Genomic DNA, 19,288 nt, shown 5'->3' with positions numbered 1-19,288 from the left:
GCAGATGCAGAAAAATGGCTGTGATATGTGAAAAGCCTGTTCAGTTGGTTCAAAACTGGAGAGTGATGTTCAACTGAGAAATGAATTGTTATTTGCTAGAGTAGTTTAGCATCTTTTACCATGTTGTGTGCTTCTGTTCCTTGGTCTTTGCTGTATGGAAGACTTCTGGTTCAACTGTCACTTAAATACACATTTGCAGATCTGAATCGGGTGCTGTAGCCATGTTTTGAAACTCATCTGAATTTCTATTCTAGTATCACCTTACAGATTTTTTTTTTTCTCACCCTCTTTTAATTGCCCTGACAAATCCACAAACCTGTCCTGTCTCCTGGGCCCATTGCAGGACCACCCTCATCTCTGCTCTCGTAACTTCCTTTCTGCTAGCCCTTGTCTCTACTTCTTATCCTTCAGCCAATGGGCCAGTCCTGTGTCTCTTTTCCTCACCTGCACCTTTAAACCTTTAACAGCCTCTCTGCTTTCTATTTCCCAGCTTTGTTCTTTGCTGGAGCATGCCACTGTACTCATTGATTTTTGTCTGTTTTCTGCTGGCCATTTCTGCCCAGACAATCTCCTAAAAATTGGAGGCTGGAGATTGCTGAATGAAAATAATTTCATTAACAAATCATAGTTAGTTTGCACTAAAGTAATTTTCTGAGACTTATTTTCAAATGTTAAAGTTGTCAGAACTGTGAATGGAGATGAGACATGGGGTTATGCTAATCTGTCGGTGGTGTTTCCACTAAAACAGTCAGATTAACATATGCTAAATCTTCAGAAGCTCTCTACTGGTAACAGGAAAACACTTGGGTTTGGGGCTGAAATATTCTTTACCCATAACTAACTGTGCCATATGTGAAGTCTTTTGTCAGAGGAAAGAAGAAACAGACTGAGCCATTTCTGAACTTCCTGGAAGCTTTTCAGGCTGTTCTTCCAACCTACAGGCTGTAGCAGTGGACACAGGCTTCCCCTTCTCCTCCTTACCCACACATTCATCTGTTTGGGCAGCTGTTTCTGTGGTACCTGCTCCCATGGTTTCTTGAGATTTGGGGCAGAATTGCTCTTCAACCTACAGCTCTTCAGTGACACTAGGAAGTAAATAATCAGAAAAAAAAAAAATAAAAATTGTGTGGTCAATGCTGACTTTACTGGGTTCTTCCAGGGTTCTTAAACAATGCTGTAAGCTGTGAATGGTGACATGCACATCCAGTTCTCTTTTACTAAATGATTGGTACAGACAGGAAAAAATGCTTTGGCTTGTGAAGATAAAAAAATTTAACAATGCCTATCAGCAATCTAAGCCTGTGTTGTGTTTCTGATAGGGCCTCCTGAAGAAGTGTTACTCTGCCAAGGCTGCGTACCTGTTCCAGCAGGACAAGTTCTACGATGTCAGCTATGACACTGGTGACAAGTCCATTCAGTGCAGCAGGCGTCCGGATGCATTCAAATTCTGGCTGATGTGGAAGGCACTGGGAACCACAGGCCTCGAGGAGAGAGTGAACAGGGCACTGGCTTTGGCTAGGTACCTCCTCACAATTTTGAAGATGTCTACTCTGTGTCATTGACTGTCTGAAATGTTGACAGTGCTAACAGTTCTTATCTTGGAACAGACCAAACTGTTACTTTTTCCCCCCTTTTCTTTCTGTATAACACAAGAAAAAAACTATTGGCAATAGCAGTAATAACTAGTGTGATTAAATTTGCTGCAATATTTAATAGTAATTACTACTTGTAGCAATAAGCATAGATGTCAGTTAAAAAAAGAGTCTGAATTCAACTATTGATATACTTTGTTTAACATCCATGTTATCTGAACCATATGTAGGACAGCATCTACCAGCATCCCCTCCCTCTTCTAACTCTTAAATGTATGTTCTGGTATTAATGTAAAACAGGCACCATGTGCCAGGTTCTAAGCTGTGTCTAGCAAGAAGTGAATTTTCCATTCTTGTGTCCACTTCATTCCTCATGACTGAGACAACACAGAAAAGTATTGTTGTGGGGAAACATGAGGATGCTCTGTTAATGTTAGGGTGTAGTAGAGCTATACGAAGATAACGGCAGGTTGCTGAGGTTGCTCAGAGCTAATGTATGTTTATTTTTTCTTCATGGGTTTGCTGAAATTCTTAATGCTTATAGTATATTCCATTAGGGACTGAAGCATGTCTTTTTCTGGTGTTTTTTCTCCATTTTCAATTTTTACTATCTTTTTGGTCTTGTAGCACATGGTTTCACAAGTGAATTCCATAAAATTCTTGCTAGAAGGTGTTTCTAAAGTGATGATGATGTCTCAGTTTCTGGAAATAAACTTCCATACACGAGTTGTTTTGTCTTCTAATAGAAAATATGGTCTTGAAATAAGATAATGTCCCATTAGAAACAATTCAATTGAAGTATGTTCAAAATGTATTCAAGATAAAACTGCATCAACATCTTCATTCACTCCTGGGCTAGCTACACACTACTATAATGCAAATCATTAATATTTAAAAACAGTCACCTCTATCATATTGGCATTATATTTTTGATATGAACTACCAAGTTTAAAAGAACTGAATGTTTACAGAAAACTAAAGGAATGTTCTCACTTTAAGAAAGTCACTTTAAAGAAGAAGTTGAAACATCTATGACGTAAAACCAGAGTAGATTAGAAATGGAAAAAAAAAAAAAGTAAGAAAGAAGCAAACCCAGAAAATCCCAAATGAGCTCATGAGCTCTGGCCTTATTCTCTATTTCTTCAAAGCCGCTCATTATTCGACAGATTATGTGTTCTTAAAATCTTCTGGTTAGATTGCACCTTGTTTTTGTTCCTGAGCATTGTAGTGGTCTGTGTCTGTACAGACTATGTAATTCATTGCACTATCAGTAGGCGAATTCAGCCTTATCAAGGTCACTGGCCAAGGTCATCTAACTGAACGTAGTGATTAATGACCTTTCTGGGATCGATATTTTCTTTGAATGTTAGGATTCAGCTTCTAAGCTGAATTTGTTTCTAAGGACAGAATGGTGTTGTTTTTTTTTTCCTTGTTTGAAGAAGAAAATTAATTCTTTGTCATTATCTGATGAAGTGTATTCTTTACAGTAGCTGCATTGCTCTCTGGAATTTGCGTGGACATGGGCACTTTGCAGTTGAGACATCAGGTTTACTGGGCACTGTGCCAGGTCTCTTAACTACTCAACAGCTGTGCAGCCTTTCTCCTGTTTTGTTACAGTAGGTTTTCTTTTGATGTTGCAAAGATAGTATTTCAGTGCTCCTGAACAGAGACCTGGATTAATGCTGGAACTGGTGCATTGGCTATACAATTTGAGAGCAAGATTATTTTCCATGGATAGGCAGAGCTGCAAAGGCTTTAGGGTAATTGCAGTCATGCATTTCTGTTGCATCAAACTTTGCTTATTGGCTATTCCATCAATTTCTTCTTGGTTTAGAGGTGAATCATGTTTTCAACATGGTAGATAGCCCTAATATATTAGATGTAATTATCCACCTCTTCACTTTATGCTTCAGTATCTTTGCAGTTTTTATGCCTGATCACTCTGTTGACAACACCTACTTTTAACAGACATACATCCACGTTTGCTGCAGTTCCCCACCCCTCACTTTCTGCAAGGCTTAATCGTAGCAAATAGCACTTCTCTGTGCACTCCAGTCCTCACTGAGACTTGAGCCCTTCTGACATTCTGCAAACGTGACATGATAATAAAACTCCTCTGTCAACTGTGGAAAGATGCACAGAGTAAATTACTCCACTGCCATCAAATGGTCCTGGCAAGATAAATCATGGGTGATGGATTTTTCTAATGGCTGCCTTCTTAGGCCATTGGCAGTGTAGTTAGGAACATGATTAACGGTGTTGTGAGCTTGACCAGCATCAGATATCCTATGTCAGACAGTGGTATAAGAAAAAAGGTGCTTGTGGTAAGAGAGCAGGGTATTATGAAATGAAAAGTAGCTCTAACACACTTTAAGACCTCAAAAAAATACGTGTTCATACTTAGATCTCTTTGAAGAGTTTTTTTTGTTGTTGTTTGTTTGCTTTTTTTCAGGATTAAATTAAGAAATGGTTTGAGGGCCACTGTTTTGTGAATGGCCTGCTGATTATGATAGATGTTTTTCAACACAGACAAGAATCTTCTAATCAACAGAATGGAAGCACTGAACTTGTTTTTGCTTAAATTCACCTACAGAAGCAGGTTCCCTCCCCAGTTATATCTATCCTCCTGCATGCCTTTCAGTATGCCTTGCTTTCAACCTAAACAGTAGCTTGGGAATTAACAGCCAGGTAACAAACAACAACACACAGTAGGATTTCAATGGTCGTGGCAGACAAGATCCAGATCATTGACTTATTGCAGTGAAGAGAAACACCTCAGCAGTGCACAGTTTGGTACAACTCATAGAGCTGTGCTGTTGGGAGCTGGCACTTTGTCACAGCAATCATTTTACGGGGACGTGTGCTAAGAGGTAATGAGTCACATGCACAATACTTGTTAATGATAAACAACGTGGCAACTCCCCATGCTCTGTTTTGAAAAAATTAGACCATCTAGGGTATTGTTTACTGCCTTCCTAGCCAACCAGTTTCTGCAGCACGTCTGCTGAATCTCAGGCTTTGTGGATACAGCTGTGCTAGTGGTGTCCCTGTGAAGGCAGATTTCAGGCATGTGAATAGTACCAAGGGGGGTTATTCTAACAGTATTTTTCTTCCTCTAGGAGTGAATAAAAGAATTATTCGTGTGATGACCAATAAGGCAGCTGCAGGCAGGGAAGTGCTGAATTAATGAAACAAAAGAGCATATTTATACAAAATCTGTAGTTTAACTGCCTCTGTTTTATTACTATTAGACAGCAATACCTTTGTGTAGAAGACTAAAATTCTGTTGACATGGGAATGCTGTATGAGTTTGAGGTAATTTCTTTGGAGTTTTCATTGGGAAGGCTTTGAGAAGGCATGTAATTAAAAGAGCCCTAGCTATGACAAATTGTCCTCTTTGCTTCAAAAAAATGCTGGAGTGACACCTGCTAGTGGCAAAGTTGAAGTCATGTTTTAAAAAAATTGGTGCTGTTTGGATCCAAAGTTTGAATTCAAATCCATCAATCCATCTTTGTATTGAAGTTTTTTTTTTTTTCTTTTCTTTTCTTTTTTTTTTTTTTCCCATGCTGACAGGTGAATGATACAAGAAATATTTATTTTAGTGCATTGTTAGCATAGGATGCCCAGGGATTATTGTGCAACAGCAGAGGCTCACTGAAGGGAAATGTGCACTGTTTTGTGAAGTACGGGACAAGGACAGTAGCAGGAAAACTGACGGTCTTTTGAAGTACGTGGAAACTTAAGTTCTGGGCCAAGATCCTGGTGACAATGGTAATAGTGCAAGAAATGTCAGGGTGACCATGAAATAAGATGGCAGCACAGCATCAGCACTTGAGGAAAAGAGATTGAGGAATTAATTTGTAGAGAACAGCATCAATAGAAATTTGCATCAGGAAAGTTCACAGCCTGATGTAAATAGGATCAATTTGTGCCATGTGGCTCCACTGAAAATCTGTGCCTGAGGACAGAATTTGGCCTCTTCTCAGTACTCCTTGGCTGGTTGTTGCCTTTATTTGTTTCCAGGAGCTGATAGCTACTGTATTTTCACAGCAGGTAGAAATGAGGTTTAACTCTGTGGTTTCTTCAAGTCGGGCGGGGAAATAAAATAAAATAAAATAATAATTAAAAAAAAAAAAGATGTTTATGTGTTTAAGGCCTTTTCTGTTGTTGCCTCTAAGTATTGTATTGTTCAATGTCATAAAACCCTGTGTTTTTAATTACAGATATCTAGTGGAGGAAATTAAGAAAAGAGAGGGATTCCTGCTTCTTCTGGAGGTAAGTGAAAATGGAATTTAACATTTTTTTTGCCTGTTGTTTGTCTTTGTTCTTTTTAGCCAAATGCCATTTCGTATTTGAAGTGTGTAACTTAATAAGTTGCGATGCACAGATGTGCTTGGACACATAGTATGTTCTGTATACTATGCCTAGAAGAGAGGGATCTGGGGGTCGTGGTAGACAGCAAGTTGAATATGAGCCAGCAGTGTGCCCTGGCAGCCAGGAGGGCCAATCGTATCCTGGGGTGCATCAAGAACGGCATCGCTAGTAGGTCAAGGGAGGTGATTGTCCCGCTCTACTCTGCGCTGGTGCGGCCTCACCTCGAGTACTGTGTGCAGTTCTGGGCACCACAGTATAAAAAGGACATGAAACTGTTGGAAAGTGTCCAGAGGAGGGCTACGAAGATGGTGAAAGGCCTGGAGGGGAAGACGTACGAGGAACGGCTGAGGTCACTGGGCCTGTTCAGCCTGGAGAAGAGGAGGCTGAGGGGAGACCTCATCGCAGTCTACAACTTCCTTGTAAGGGGTTGTCAAGAGGCAGGAGACCTTTTCTCCATTAACACTAGTGACAGGACCCGCGGGAACGGGGTTAAGCTCAGGCAGGGGAAATTTAGGCTGGACGTCAGGAGGGGGTTCTTCACAGAGAGGGTGGTTGCACACTGGAACAGGCTCCCCAGGGAAGTGGTCACTGCACCGAGCCTGTCTGAATTTAAGAAGAGATTGGACTGTGAACTTAGGCACATGGTCTGAACTTTTGGGTAGACCTGTGCGGTGTCGAGAGTTGGACTTGATGATCCTTAAGGGTCCCTTCCAACTCAGGATATTCTATGATTCTATGATTCTATTCCCTACCACCAGTCTACCCATTTTCATAGATAGCTTCTGGGCCTGTATTGCCTTAGGGTGTATAAATGGAGCATTTTCCTGTGAAAGAGAAGAGTCTGATTGCAAAAAGGCAGTGCCTGCCAGGCTTACAGATGAGACTGAGTGCTGGAAGAATAATCAGAATATCTTGATCCTAAAATGAACTTTTCATCATTGAAGTCCATATTTTTTCCTTAATTCTATTTCTACATCCATCTTCCTAAAAACTACCAAAAATAGGTAGTTTTCACCCATCTTTGCTAAACCTGTCAGCTTTTTTCTCTTATGATGGTCTTGCTTAGGAGAGAGTGAGCAGGGCTAAAGATCTCAATTTTTTCTCCTATCCCCAGCTCTTTGGTAAGTGAGGTTAATATCTTGAGAGGCACTGAAAAGATCTGTCATTTTTAGAACATATAAGTATGTGAAAGACAGCTGGGTGAGTACCATGGGGAGGAAGAGAGCTCATGGAGAACAAAAAATGTAATGATGAACCAAATTTCCAAATTTGGTTTACATTTGTTGATCCAATAAGCATTCCAGGTTAGGCTGGAATTAATATGAAATTTAAAAACTATTTTATACCACTTGTAAAACTTTTCTGTTTACCTTTGAAAACTGCTAATTTGGAAGTGCATACTGGGAAACTTTACATGAAGGGTGCTGGTAGCAACATATGATGGGCAAATGATGACACAACATATGATGAGTAAAGTGGCAAGTTCATTAAAAAGATAACCCTTCTCTGTTGTGTAGAGCTTAGCGAAGAGGGTAGATCCACCTTAGGTGTGAAAGATGTTGGTGAGAGCAGAGATTGTTGTTTGGTTCCTGCAGGAAAAGGACACATGGATTGAGAATGGGATTGGGAAGAGTGCGATAGTATGGGCTATGAGAGGGAGGTTAAGAAGAAATTTTCAGGAGCACAGGAGGACAAGCAGTGAGAATTTAAAGAAAGACTGCTGGTAGGCAGCTAGGCCCCGTTAAGTGAGTCCTTTATGAAAGGAAGTTGGACTTCAGACAAGAAGCTTGGAAGATGATCCTCAGATACATGCAGTGAAAGTCCTGTAGCGAGGACTCCTCTACAGCCTGGAAATGCCAGTTGTGCGTCTGTCATCTTGAACTCCTCTGTGGTATAATTGCTTACCTGCTTGGATAAGAGCTGTGAGAAGATGACAAGTAATCGTGAAGCGTGGCTGGGGGTAGTTATTTCTTTCTGGGATGAATGGTATTTTCAGAGGGGGATGAAGTTATCTGATGTGTGAAAGGAAACTGAGACAATCAAGGAGGCAATATGATAATATATGCCATCTGCTTAGTCCTGCCATCTGATTTTAAACAGCTTTAAAATAAACCCTCCAACAGTCAACTAGTGCTTGCATTCATGAGGAAATCGCTGCCTTTTCAGGGTCCGTGTTTGTGTGTACTCAATGCATGCTCTTTGGGGAAAGAAATGGGACTTTAAGCACTGAGCTTTATTTCATTCAATGACAGCAGGTGGCAGGTTTGCAGTTCTGTTCCAGCTGACAACGATATTCTCCTTGATGATTAAATTGTATTTAATGCATTCTTTGAAGTGAGGCGGAAAATGATATGAGCAGTTCTCAGTGCCCTTTCATGAAAGAGCATGTCTCAGCTGGTGGGCTCTCCTCATTCAGGAACTGCCTCAATTGTAAGAGCTGCTGCAGTCACAGTGGGGCAACGAGATGGTGTGACCCAGCTATCAAGCTGCCTTTTAACTTCTTTTTTTTTGTTTGTTCAGCCATACTAATGAGGATGGTGTGTGTGTTGGGGGGTAGGGGCGTGTTAGTTTATAATCCATGTTGTAATTTAGACCCTAGGTAAATATACTGCATTGAAAACAAGGTAGGTCAACATTAACTGAGTGTTGTTATGGGTAGTATTGGGTGGGACTGGAAAACACATCTATTCATCATGCTCTTGCTATCTGTACAGGTAAAAAAAATAAAATATAATTTGTTCCAAATTAGCAGGAAATGTAGGCAGATCCTGGGTTGGTCTGCTGGAACATTTTCTCAATCATGTACAAAATAGAAACCTCATAAAACAAAATGCTTTATTTTATAATGCATGATGAACATCCATTCTGCTTGTCAGGAGGCTTGCAGCTAAATCTCCGCTGAGTTTAAAGGCAAATTTGCCCAGGAGGGAAGCAGAGATGTGGAGTCTTTGCTCAAAAGGCCTGCTTAGTTATTGGACAAGATATTTTCAGGCATGTATCATACAAAGCATCCTGAGATTCTTAAAACATGAGATCTGAGAAGGCCAGCACTAACTCCAGAACTACATAGTGGGCTGTATGATATAAAAGGGGAGTAGTCATTCAGTAGAAAAAATGACTAGGTGTGCAAACATTAAATAGTACCAAAAATAATGAGTTTGTGTGTTTTGTGTAAAATGCATCACAGGAAATTTCCATTCTGAAAAGAATATGAAAATTTCCCTTCTGAAAAGGAAATGTATTTTTCTCTTTCAACTTCCTTCAGTTTTGAAATCCAAGTTAGCTCTCAATGCCTCTCTTACACTTTTTTTTTTTGTTGTTTTTTTAAAAAAAAACAAAACAAAATTTTTATTAACCAAGGCAAAAGAAGAAATAAAGAAGGAACCCCAGCAGGCTTCCTCTTCCTTCCTTCCTTCCAACAGGGGGGAGATAAGTGGACAATGTTAAAAGTGTTTCTTGTTTCAGAAAAGGGAAACAAAATGTGTGTTGGAGAAGGAAGTCTTGATTAAAAAGGTGTAAACTCCTTCTGTCCCCCTGATCCCTCAAATAAAGCACAACTTGCTGATGAGCTGCAATATATATCCCTCTCTCATTTTGTTATATTTCATAAGCAATCACTTCTTCTCTTGTTTAGCCGGAGTATGCAAATGTTTGCTTTTGGTACATTCCACCGAGTTTAAGAAAAATGGAGGATGGACCTGAATTTTGGCAGAAGCTACATAAGGTGAGTGTCACATGAACGGTGTTATCTGTAGCTTACTGATGTATCTATGTAAGAATGTGAAATAGCCCCTGGCTTTTCCAGACATTAACCTATCAGTGAAATGGTGATTTATTCCTCAAATAGATGTTACTAGGATTTTTAAGTTTGTTCCCTATTTAGACAAAGCAAATTATTCTTTTTCTACATGCAAAAAGATGCACACATTTCCAAGTATTCCGCTTACTATCAAAGCTGTTAGCAGATGGCAGAACTGAGAGAAGATGAACAGTCTTGTCTGCATCTCTTGTCTAGACAGAGTATTCATTACCTATTGCAGACACTTAACATTGTCCTTGGAACTTGTCTTGCATTACTGTAGAAAAGGCAGGTGAGGAAATGCTTAAGAATACATTTCTGATGTTAAACAACCTGTAAATGAATACAGAAATACAATGGGAAAAACTTCAGTGATGAGCATTTTGGTAACTCTGCCTGCCATTCATATACATCTTGGAACAAAGTAGCAGTGAAATTTTGAAGTAACAAACTGGGAATAAGTTGTTAAGAATTAATTAGGAAACAATAGACACTGGTATTAATTAAGCTAATTGCTTGCTCCTCCCTGTAGCAACTTCAGTATTCTGCATTATTTTTTCCCCTAGAATTTCTTACTAGAAATTTAAACTAGAACATAGATATATGTATACCATAGACAGACAAAACATGCATACTTCCTATAGAGGCTGCTTTTCTTCCAGCAGCTTTTCCTTCACAGGAATTACTTCAATTTATAGTTGATGCTGTTGTCTTTTTGGGGTGAGGTCTTCCTTAAACCTGTCTGTGTTGTTTTGGAAAGTATATTTAACCCTTGCAGTTCAAAGTTGTTCATAACCACAGTGTACATTCACTACATTTTCACAAAACATGAATGGATTGTGATCCTTTCATATAGGGCTTACCTTCCTTTTGTTAGAGTGGAAGGCATATATATACATATCTCCTGTACCCATGAGGATTTGGAAAGGGTGCAATGGGAAGGCATAGAAGAAATAATGCTGCACCTACCACCTTTGATTTATGTATGCAAGTGAGAGGACTGAGGAGGGAATGGGTGAGGCACAATGAAAGTCTTTGAGCACATAAATTGTGTGTGATTGAGTGGATTTTTGAGTTCCTGATTCCTTGCTGGTGCTTCCAGTCAGAGGGTGGGGAATAGATGCCTAACTTTATTATATGTACTGATACAGACAGTTTCCTAGCAGGTGTTTTGTGAGGGAGAGATTGTGTGCAGATTTTCCCAAGAACTGAGCACCACTGCAGATCTCAAACATTCTTTTCATTGGCAAGGTGACATATTCTTAATTCTTAGTGCCTCTGATGAAGCACTAAGAAAATAAATAAAATTATAATTATTTATATCCTCTCTCTATATATAATTAGTTATATCCTAAATTATAACCTATTTCTCTCTCCCTCCCCAAACTACCCCACAAAAACAAACAAACAAAAATTAAAACAAATGAACAAAACCCAACCAACCAAAACAAAACAGAGCAGAACTCCTTAGCAAAGCAAGACAATGCATGGCACAAATTTCTCTCCCGGGATGATGAGATGGCAAGAGAGGAAATAAATGAAGAGTGCTAGTTGCATTGATTTAGGCACTGCTAGGAATTTGTTGGACATCACAGAACTGAGCTTGTTACAGAACTAGAGGATGTTATTTCACCTCCATCATACTTGGCAGAGACAGGTCTGGGGTTGCTTTGCTTTTTGGATGCTAGGGTCCAGTTTGGGGCACAACATGCATCAGTGAGCAGAGAAGATGACAGCACTGGGTTGTACAAAATAGGGATGACTTGACTTTTCTAGCTAATGTCAATTTGTTCTGTAAGATTGCTGTTGCAAACACCATAGTCATTATATTAATATTACATTAATCAGTACAGATACATAGGCATGAAGGAATGTACCCTTACTAGCAATGTGTAAGTGATTAGAAGATGCAGCCTGGAGATATTTTTGCATCGTGCCATCAGCAGGCAGATGAAGATGTGTACAGTTTCCTGACTGCAAGTGCTTCCTGAATCTTCCCACTTTCACAAAAATGAGCGTTAAATACTTTAGTTCACAACCTGTCTTTCCACACAACATTTTTTAACAATTTTTCCGTTTATCCAGAAATCAATCTTCCTTTTTTTGTTGACCTGTATATCTGACAATAATTAAGGAAACGTATGTCTTAAAACTCCCTTGAGCAAATGATTGATTTTGTTAAACTGATAGTTCAGCAATATTTTTTAGAATAACATGCTGTCATCGGAGGTTAGTTAAGTGAGCTTTAGTGCCGGTGAAAGTTGATAAGCCAATATCCCTGATCCTCAGCTTTCTGAAGAATTTGCATAGTCCTATGCAAAGTAACCCTGAAGGTTTTCTGCTGTTCTGGCTCTTCTCCAGATTTCATGGCCCACTTTATGTGGAAATGTCAGTGATGACTGGATCACAGTGTGATACCTGATTCTCATGTCAAGTCTTCTAGCTGTCCTACATAAACTGTGTCTATCTGAAGGTGATTTTTTTTTTTTTTTTTTTTTTTTTTTTTTTTGCTTCTTTTCCTTAAATGAGGGGGCCTTGGACTTTAGGTCTGCCCTCTTCAGAGTCTCCATCATGTAAAATGGAAAGGTGATGGGAAAGAGTGGCATGGACAATTTGCAACAGCCACAAGCTGGTCATGTGAGTCACCACCTAAACACTTTAGAGAACGAGAAACAATATGGTGTTGGCAAAGTAACAACCAGTACAAATGGTACATTATCCTGTTACCCAGTGAAACAGGAAATTCTGTGCACAACCGTGGTCTTACAGCATTTTCATTGCTTGGAATTACAGCAGCAGTTAGCTGTACAGTGTAGCTGGTTCTTTTTTTACAGTACAGCAATGCACTGGAGGCAGGTGGGTGGTCCGAGATAGTTCATACCCTGAATATTTTGCAGTACTCTGTATGTAGCACGATGTAACCCTTGCAATGCAAAGTGTCTTTCAATGTCATTGCTTATAAGTGAAGAGGGATTTCTTCTTGTAGAAACCATATGAATGGCACTCTGTGGTAATTGGGGAACTACTGTTTAATTCAGCTAGACATATTTGTAAGTGTGGTTGTTTTGTCGTTGCAAAATCGAGGCAGTTACTGCTGACCTGGAACGACATAATTCATGGATGAAGGAACCAGACTTGGAATTGCTTTGTTAGTGCTCTATGTGCCCCCTAGTGGTGTTTTTTGCTCCTTTCCCCTTTATGAAGCGCGGTAAGATTTACTTTGTTTACTGCTGAGGACAATCAACGTGTCACTTAGTCACAGTGAGATAAGCATAACTGGAAATTATAAACCAGAAGTGGAAGTGAGAGAAGTAAAAATTTTCAGCCCAGACAATTCCAATATTCATATTTTATCCATAATTGCAAATACCTTTGCATATTCCTACTTATAACAATCTTCTCTTCAAAAATTCAAAGGTTCAGAAATTCATCTCATGCTGGAATGTCTCCAGGTGATGCAGAACCAGATGATTATTAGTAATACTGTCTCTGAAAGGCTTTCTGGAGGCATGGGGTGTGCTAGGGCACAAGAAGAGTTTGGAGGGATAAGTCTGGAACTATTGCCATCCTATTGCTAACTCAGCCAGCCAGCCATGCGTTATATGTTCTGGATCAGCGTGTAGTCTGCTCAAACTCATTGTGGTCTAGAGGATTAAGAAGGAGATGCAGAAGTAGCTCTCTTTAACAGAGCCCCCTTCTACTGAGCCTACTGGAGCCTGGCCTTGCCAAAAAGTCGGAGCATAAAAGTAGGTAGACTGCTGCATGTTAAATATTGCTCAGAAAAGAAAGCTAGTAGTACTTATTGCCAGGTATTGAAGTTCTCAAAATGGGGGTTAAAAAACTTTTAGTAGGTTCCTGGTCCATCTTTTACACTTTACTAAACTTTACCTACTCTGTAGTTCTAAACAACACATATTGGAATATTGGTTTTCCAATGCTTCAGGAAAGCTTTTGTACGTTGTTTTTAATTTCAATTACTCAAAATTCTAGCATCTCAGTCTTGGATTCTTGGATTTTTTTTTTTTTTTAATGTTTATTTTTGGCCCTTTTTTGGATTTTTGGCCAAAGAATGCAAAACTTATTGGTAACGTTAGAAGGCTCAGGATACAATTTCATAATGAGACCTCTATAGCTTGGAATGTCATTTTGGCCCCTCCCCTCTCCCACTCAGTAAAAGGTAACGTCCCCCCTCTTAAGAATATGATGTCTGCTAACTGAAGGTATATTTGTAAAATAGCCTGTCACGCTGACTGGTGTTTTGATACATTTATATAATGAGAGGTTTCATATCAAAGCAGTAATATAAGGAGGTTGAAGTGGTGTTGCCTTGGCAACCTCTGAATCTTGTGGTCTTTGTGGTATAAATCAAACACTAATCAAGGACCCGATTCAATATTCTCTATATATTCAAAATATCTATTGACTATGGTAATAGGTTTGAATGGGAAGGGAAAACAACACCTTCAACAAATTGCATTAATAAAGTTTGCCCTCAATATATTGTAACAGCTAGAGAAAAATGGCATAGATTATAACCATGGCATTAAATGCAGAGGGCCCAGTTTGATGCACAAGAAAGGTTCCTAAAATGTCACTGCAGCTATATTTCCACTTAAGATTGTATTCAAGATGTTGTCAGTAAAATGCCTGGCATCCTTGCATAAAATACTTTGTGTTATTTTTACATTTGAACAACAAAATACTTAACTATTTTAATGTGTGTTAAAAGTGTAGTATATGAAACCTGTTGCTATGAATTATTCTCACATGAGTAATTGTTATGGTAACAAGTATCCTTACTGATTCTAACTTCTAGCTCTCCTTGACATGAGTTTCTTTGGAGAGCCACATCAAATGACAGGGAAATCAATGGTAAAATTTACACAGAAGTATATGGGAGTTAAATTGGCTAAATCATTGTGACTGACAGCTCTGGAGGTGTTCATCAGTCATTTGTGAATACTGTCTGCTGATCTAATTGTTTCTGATCCCTTGTGTTTTCTTGTTGCGTTGAACTAACGTAATCATATAGAAATGCATTTGGACAAGAATAGAGAGAAAAAGAATGGGTCAAGGTGTTTTTGTTTGTTTGTTTGTTTTTCCAAACGTATGTGAAGAGATGGTACCATGACTTTTTTGCCTTCTCTCAAAGCCACCTACAAATCTGTTGTGAACTTCAAGAAAAAAGACTCTACAAGTAAAAGAGATTGCTTTGGCAGGTTTAGAGGTCTAAAAAGAAATACCTTCCATGGGGATGGATGATCATTTCAGAGGACCAGATGGGGATCTTCCAGAGAGGTTGTCTGAGGAATCTTGGTTTGTAAGGGAAATCTTCAGAGTCAAAAATTCCAGCTTCATCCTCTTTGACTTGAGGCAGATACTCAACAAGGAGGTGGCACAGCTTCCCTCCAGCTTCAGCACAGAGGAAGTCCCAGATCATGACTCAAGCAACCTAAAGTCAAATCCACCCTTTGGAAAGAGTTGTCTCTCCTCATTATTTGAGAGAGGAAATTTAGAGATGCCAGGATCCCAGAATGGATGCCTTAGTTCATAGACACAAATAAGGAGAATGCAGTACTAAGTCTTGAGTATGTGGCCTTAAAACAGACCTTCATTTCACCAGCCCTTGAAGAGAAGAGCTGCAAAATTTCCTAACTCAATAGGCCCAACTGAATTCTCTATTTTATGTTCAGGGGAGGCAGAATGGCAGCATTCTTGGAGAGGTGAGAGCAAGAGGCCCAGCTGAGGCAGGGCTGCAGGCAAGTACCACAGGGAGAGAGGTGCAGTAAGCCCTGAAACCACAAAATGAGTAATACAGTAATAAGCAGGACTTATGTTGTAGTATGACTATTTCTCAGGAGAGAATGGTGCTCAGAAAATCAATAATAAAATGTCACTTGTTAAAGTAACAACATCTCTTATTTTGCAATTAATTGTACATAATATGCAGTAGTAGATGAATAAAATCTTTGTAGTTTAGCTGCATATAAATTATTGTTATTGTTAAGCAGAGAGATTTAGGCTCTGATAAATGAGAAGAAACAATGCAATGGGCTGTAATAGCACAGGCAAATTATAGCACTGTATTCGTACCTTGTTAATGAGGGATTTGCACACTTCCCTTTTCATATGTATTTTCTGCAGTTTTATATGACTCAGCAGTACAAAAGTATTTGCAGCTGTTAATTAAAGAAGAGATTTAGCATGACTTTGTTTTAAGTGTCTCATCTGTAGATATGAATTGCAAGAACATAAAAATATGCCTTTAAAAATGTATTAATTCAAAATATAATACTTTGTTTTCTGACTGGCAATCTGCACATACCTGGAGTTTATGACTTTGCTCCATGTTATATTTATTCATGCTTGAGTACTGAAGTAGTAGCACTAGAGTAAGGGGCCAGATTCACTGCTAAAGTCTCTTATCAGTAGAATTAGGGATCAATACTTTTAATATTAACAGTGCCGATCTCATGTTAGACCTGGATGCTCGCTGCACTCCAGTATGTATATTACTTTGGTGGAATTGTACGCCTGCTTAACTTTCAGTCTCCATGCAATGGTTTGGGAGACTGTTGACCAGCTCTCAAACTTGCTCTTCGTGATGTTGGCTGGCATATCAAATGGGAAATAGAAAGAAGGTATATTTGTGTGAATGCACTGTATCCTACAGTAGAGGTAATAAGACAAGGAATGATGCGAACTGCTTCCAGCCTGTGCTTTCTGCAGTAGTACTAAGTGGTATTTCAGTAATTCATGATGTGGCATTTGTAGAGATTTCTGTTACAGAAATCTTTACTTTTTTTTTTTTTTTTTTTTTTTTTTTTTAGGTCAGAGAAAACTTTTCATTGAGATAAATAGGCAAGAATCAATATCAGTAAAAGAGTTGATAATTACCTTCCAATTCATTTCACCCATCCAATTTCTGTCCTTTGGATAGTTGGCTATTTCTTTTCTATCCCCTCAGTCCCTTCCTAGCCTTGTAATACCAGGTTATAGCTGGAACTGATGATATTTACATTCTATCCAGCAACAATAACATATCTGGCAACAAAGCATTTCTACTGTAAGAAGACTGTTACACAGCTTCTGAAACTACCCCTCAATTCTCAGAACAAAGAAAAGAAACCCAAATGGCTTTGCTGCTGTACTGTTTACCAGATGAGAGTGCAGGGCAACTTTTGTCAGAGACTTAACGTTGAGCTGTGCATGTTCAGGGCCCACTGGGGACTGAAGTCTATTGATCCCTAGTGCTCAGCCTACAAAAACGATCGAAGCTGTGGGGAAGGAGTCTGCTGCAGCTCCATCTGTTGCATTCAGGCTGAACAAGGATTTCCTCTTCCCCAAGCCACCTGCAGAGCAAGATTGCTCAGATCTCCAGAGGTGAAGTAGATTTCACACTAGTCGTTTTCTTGCTTGAAATTCTTTAAAGGATAATGGAGGGTCCGATCATTTCTCTGTGTGATAATACACATAATGACATGAAATGAAGCGGGGGTGAGGGGGAATGGACAAAGTGGAGAAAAATATTGTGAGGAAATAAAATCGTGAGACTGACAGATCCAAAGCAAAGAACCCAGTCTTTCAAGGAGATCAGTGCAGGATGTATTTTCATCACAGTATGTAAGGCTGTGTAGCTGACTCAAATGCTAGGAGCAGTATAGCCGTGTAAGTATGGCGCTTAGTTAAGGTTAAAACTATCTCACTAGGAGTAGTTAGCTAACAGGGCTGTTCTTTCTGGACCCAAGCAAATCACCCCACCTATAGTGGGGTATGTTTTGTGTAGATGTACTCCCTTCTTACAGAGGAACCACAAGTTCAAAAGTGATGTTGGGTTATGTTGTCATAACCTTTAAATCTATGGTTTATTCTTTGAGAAAAATGTAGTATGACTTTTTAGCCTATTTACAGTCAAATATTTTCCATTCTGAGATTTGCTTATAGCTGTAGCAAACTGCTCTACTCTTGATATATTTTGTTGGCTTCCACTAGTGCATCCACACAAGTTCCAAACTTCTCCACTGCCCTAATTTTTCATGCTATCTTACTAAAACCTAGGGGTCTTCTAGCTTTCCATTCAGATACAGAAAACAAACAAGTAGATTTCAAACACTTGCATTGTTAAAAGCTTTGCATACAATAAATCTTTCTGTTTACATGTAGAAAACATCTAAAGAGGCTCATTTTCAAACTGAGATCACAGAAGCAAAGGGCAAGGGGATTCACCGGGACTGCAATCTCCACTACACTTCATTGCCAGATTCAATTGGTAGAACGGTGCTAAAGCACAGCATAGACTCTTACTATTTCTGTGTGAAACAGTAGTATTTAATACAGCAATATTTAATTTATATCACTTTCAAATAGATACCACATGGAGCAGTGGAAGTCTTGTAGCCTTTGTTAGAAGTCTTGCTGATTACAGAATGAACAGGATTGGAAAATTAAACTCAATTTCTTAAAAAAAAAAATATATATTATTTTTATTTTTATTTTTTTGGGGGGGGGAGGGGGATTAAATGGAAGTTGGCACAGTTCAAACAAATTAAGTAGGCAGGTGGTGACATACCTCAGAAAATTGTCCTTTCCACATTTGTGAAGAATTGAAAAAATATCTAAGATATCTAAGTGCTTCTAATTTGGAGATAATGGTCATCATGATTACACTAGGGTAAAACTGAAGCATTGAAATGGTGTATCTAATCATGAATGACCAAGGTAGAAAAGAAAAATAATGATCATTCCTGTGAACGTAAGAACAAAGAATAATTTAATATTTTCTATTACAGCTAGCTGGTCCTTAAGCTAGTATGCAGAATAGCTAATCTGAAAACTAATTCAACCTTGTAATGTTTTTTATAAGCAAATGTTAAACAATTTTAAGAGGATAGGAAGCCAAAGGGAATTTAGACTAAATCTCTCCTGATAGTTAAGCCTTGTTGCATATTTGAAAGGCAGGTGAATTAATGATGAATTATCAATATGGTACAGATAAATAAGGGAAAAAAAGGTATGGATGTAAGAATTTCTAGCATCTGTGCATTTCTTTGCACTAAGAGCACTCCAACACGTTATCCTTATTTGTATCTCCTGTCATTTCAGAATAGCATAATAAAAATAAACACTTTATATTTTGAGTCATGCTGCCACACAGAACAATATTGCATTTTTGTTCATTACTGCTGTAGAAATGAAAAATTACATATTTCGTAATGCAATACTACGAGACTTTTCAGAATCATTCACATGCACATTTTGAATATAAATGTGTGTGCACGCTCATGCATATATATGTTTATGATTGTGTATATATTTACATATTGGGATCATCTAAAAACCATTCTTGAAAAGGGGAAGGATAAAATAAGGCATAGTATTGAATTAAGTGTATTTTTAGAAAAACTTGTTAATGTAATCATACAATCATAGAATAGTCGAAGTAGGAAGGGACTTTTAGAGGCCATTTGGTCCAACCCCACTGCTCAAGTAGGGACATCTAGGGCCAGTTGCCCAGAAGATTTTG

At 38.8% G+C, this 19,288-nt stretch overlaps 1 protein-coding gene and 1 long non-coding RNA gene across 4 annotated transcripts in view; both read left to right on the top strand.

Moving 5' to 3' along the window:
* Positions 1-19,288, top strand: part of LOC311432298 — a 660,648-nt gene that overhangs the window by 43,649 nt on the left and 597,711 nt on the right. The gene's annotated exons all lie outside the window — the stretch shown is intronic.
* The window catches only part of GADL1 (glutamate decarboxylase like 1), an 83,594-nt gene that overhangs the window by 37,288 nt on the left and 27,018 nt on the right, over positions 1-19,288 (top strand). The window contains exons 12-15 of one of the 3 annotated variants that reach the window (XM_084508859.1): positions 1,320-1,519; positions 5,816-5,867; positions 9,601-9,690; positions 14,918-15,934. In XM_084508859.1, coding sequence (XP_084364985.1) covers positions 1,320-1,519; positions 5,816-5,867; positions 9,601-9,690; positions 14,918-14,938 — 363 coding nt within the window. In that variant the 3' untranslated portion in view covers positions 14,939-15,934. Of the gene's footprint in view, positions 1-1,319; positions 1,520-5,815; positions 5,868-9,600; positions 9,691-14,917; positions 15,935-19,288 lie in introns of those variants that run through there. The other 2 variants (XM_084508860.1, XM_084508858.1) reach the window with 2 other exon arrangements.

Source organism: Aythya ferina, assembly GCF_964211825.1.
Source record: "Aythya ferina genome assembly, chromosome: 2".
Taxonomy (NCBI): domain Eukaryota; kingdom Metazoa; phylum Chordata; class Aves; order Anseriformes; family Anatidae; genus Aythya; species Aythya ferina.
The sequence above is the reverse complement of the archived record's forward strand: the minus strand, read 5'-3'. Positions and strand labels throughout refer to the sequence as shown.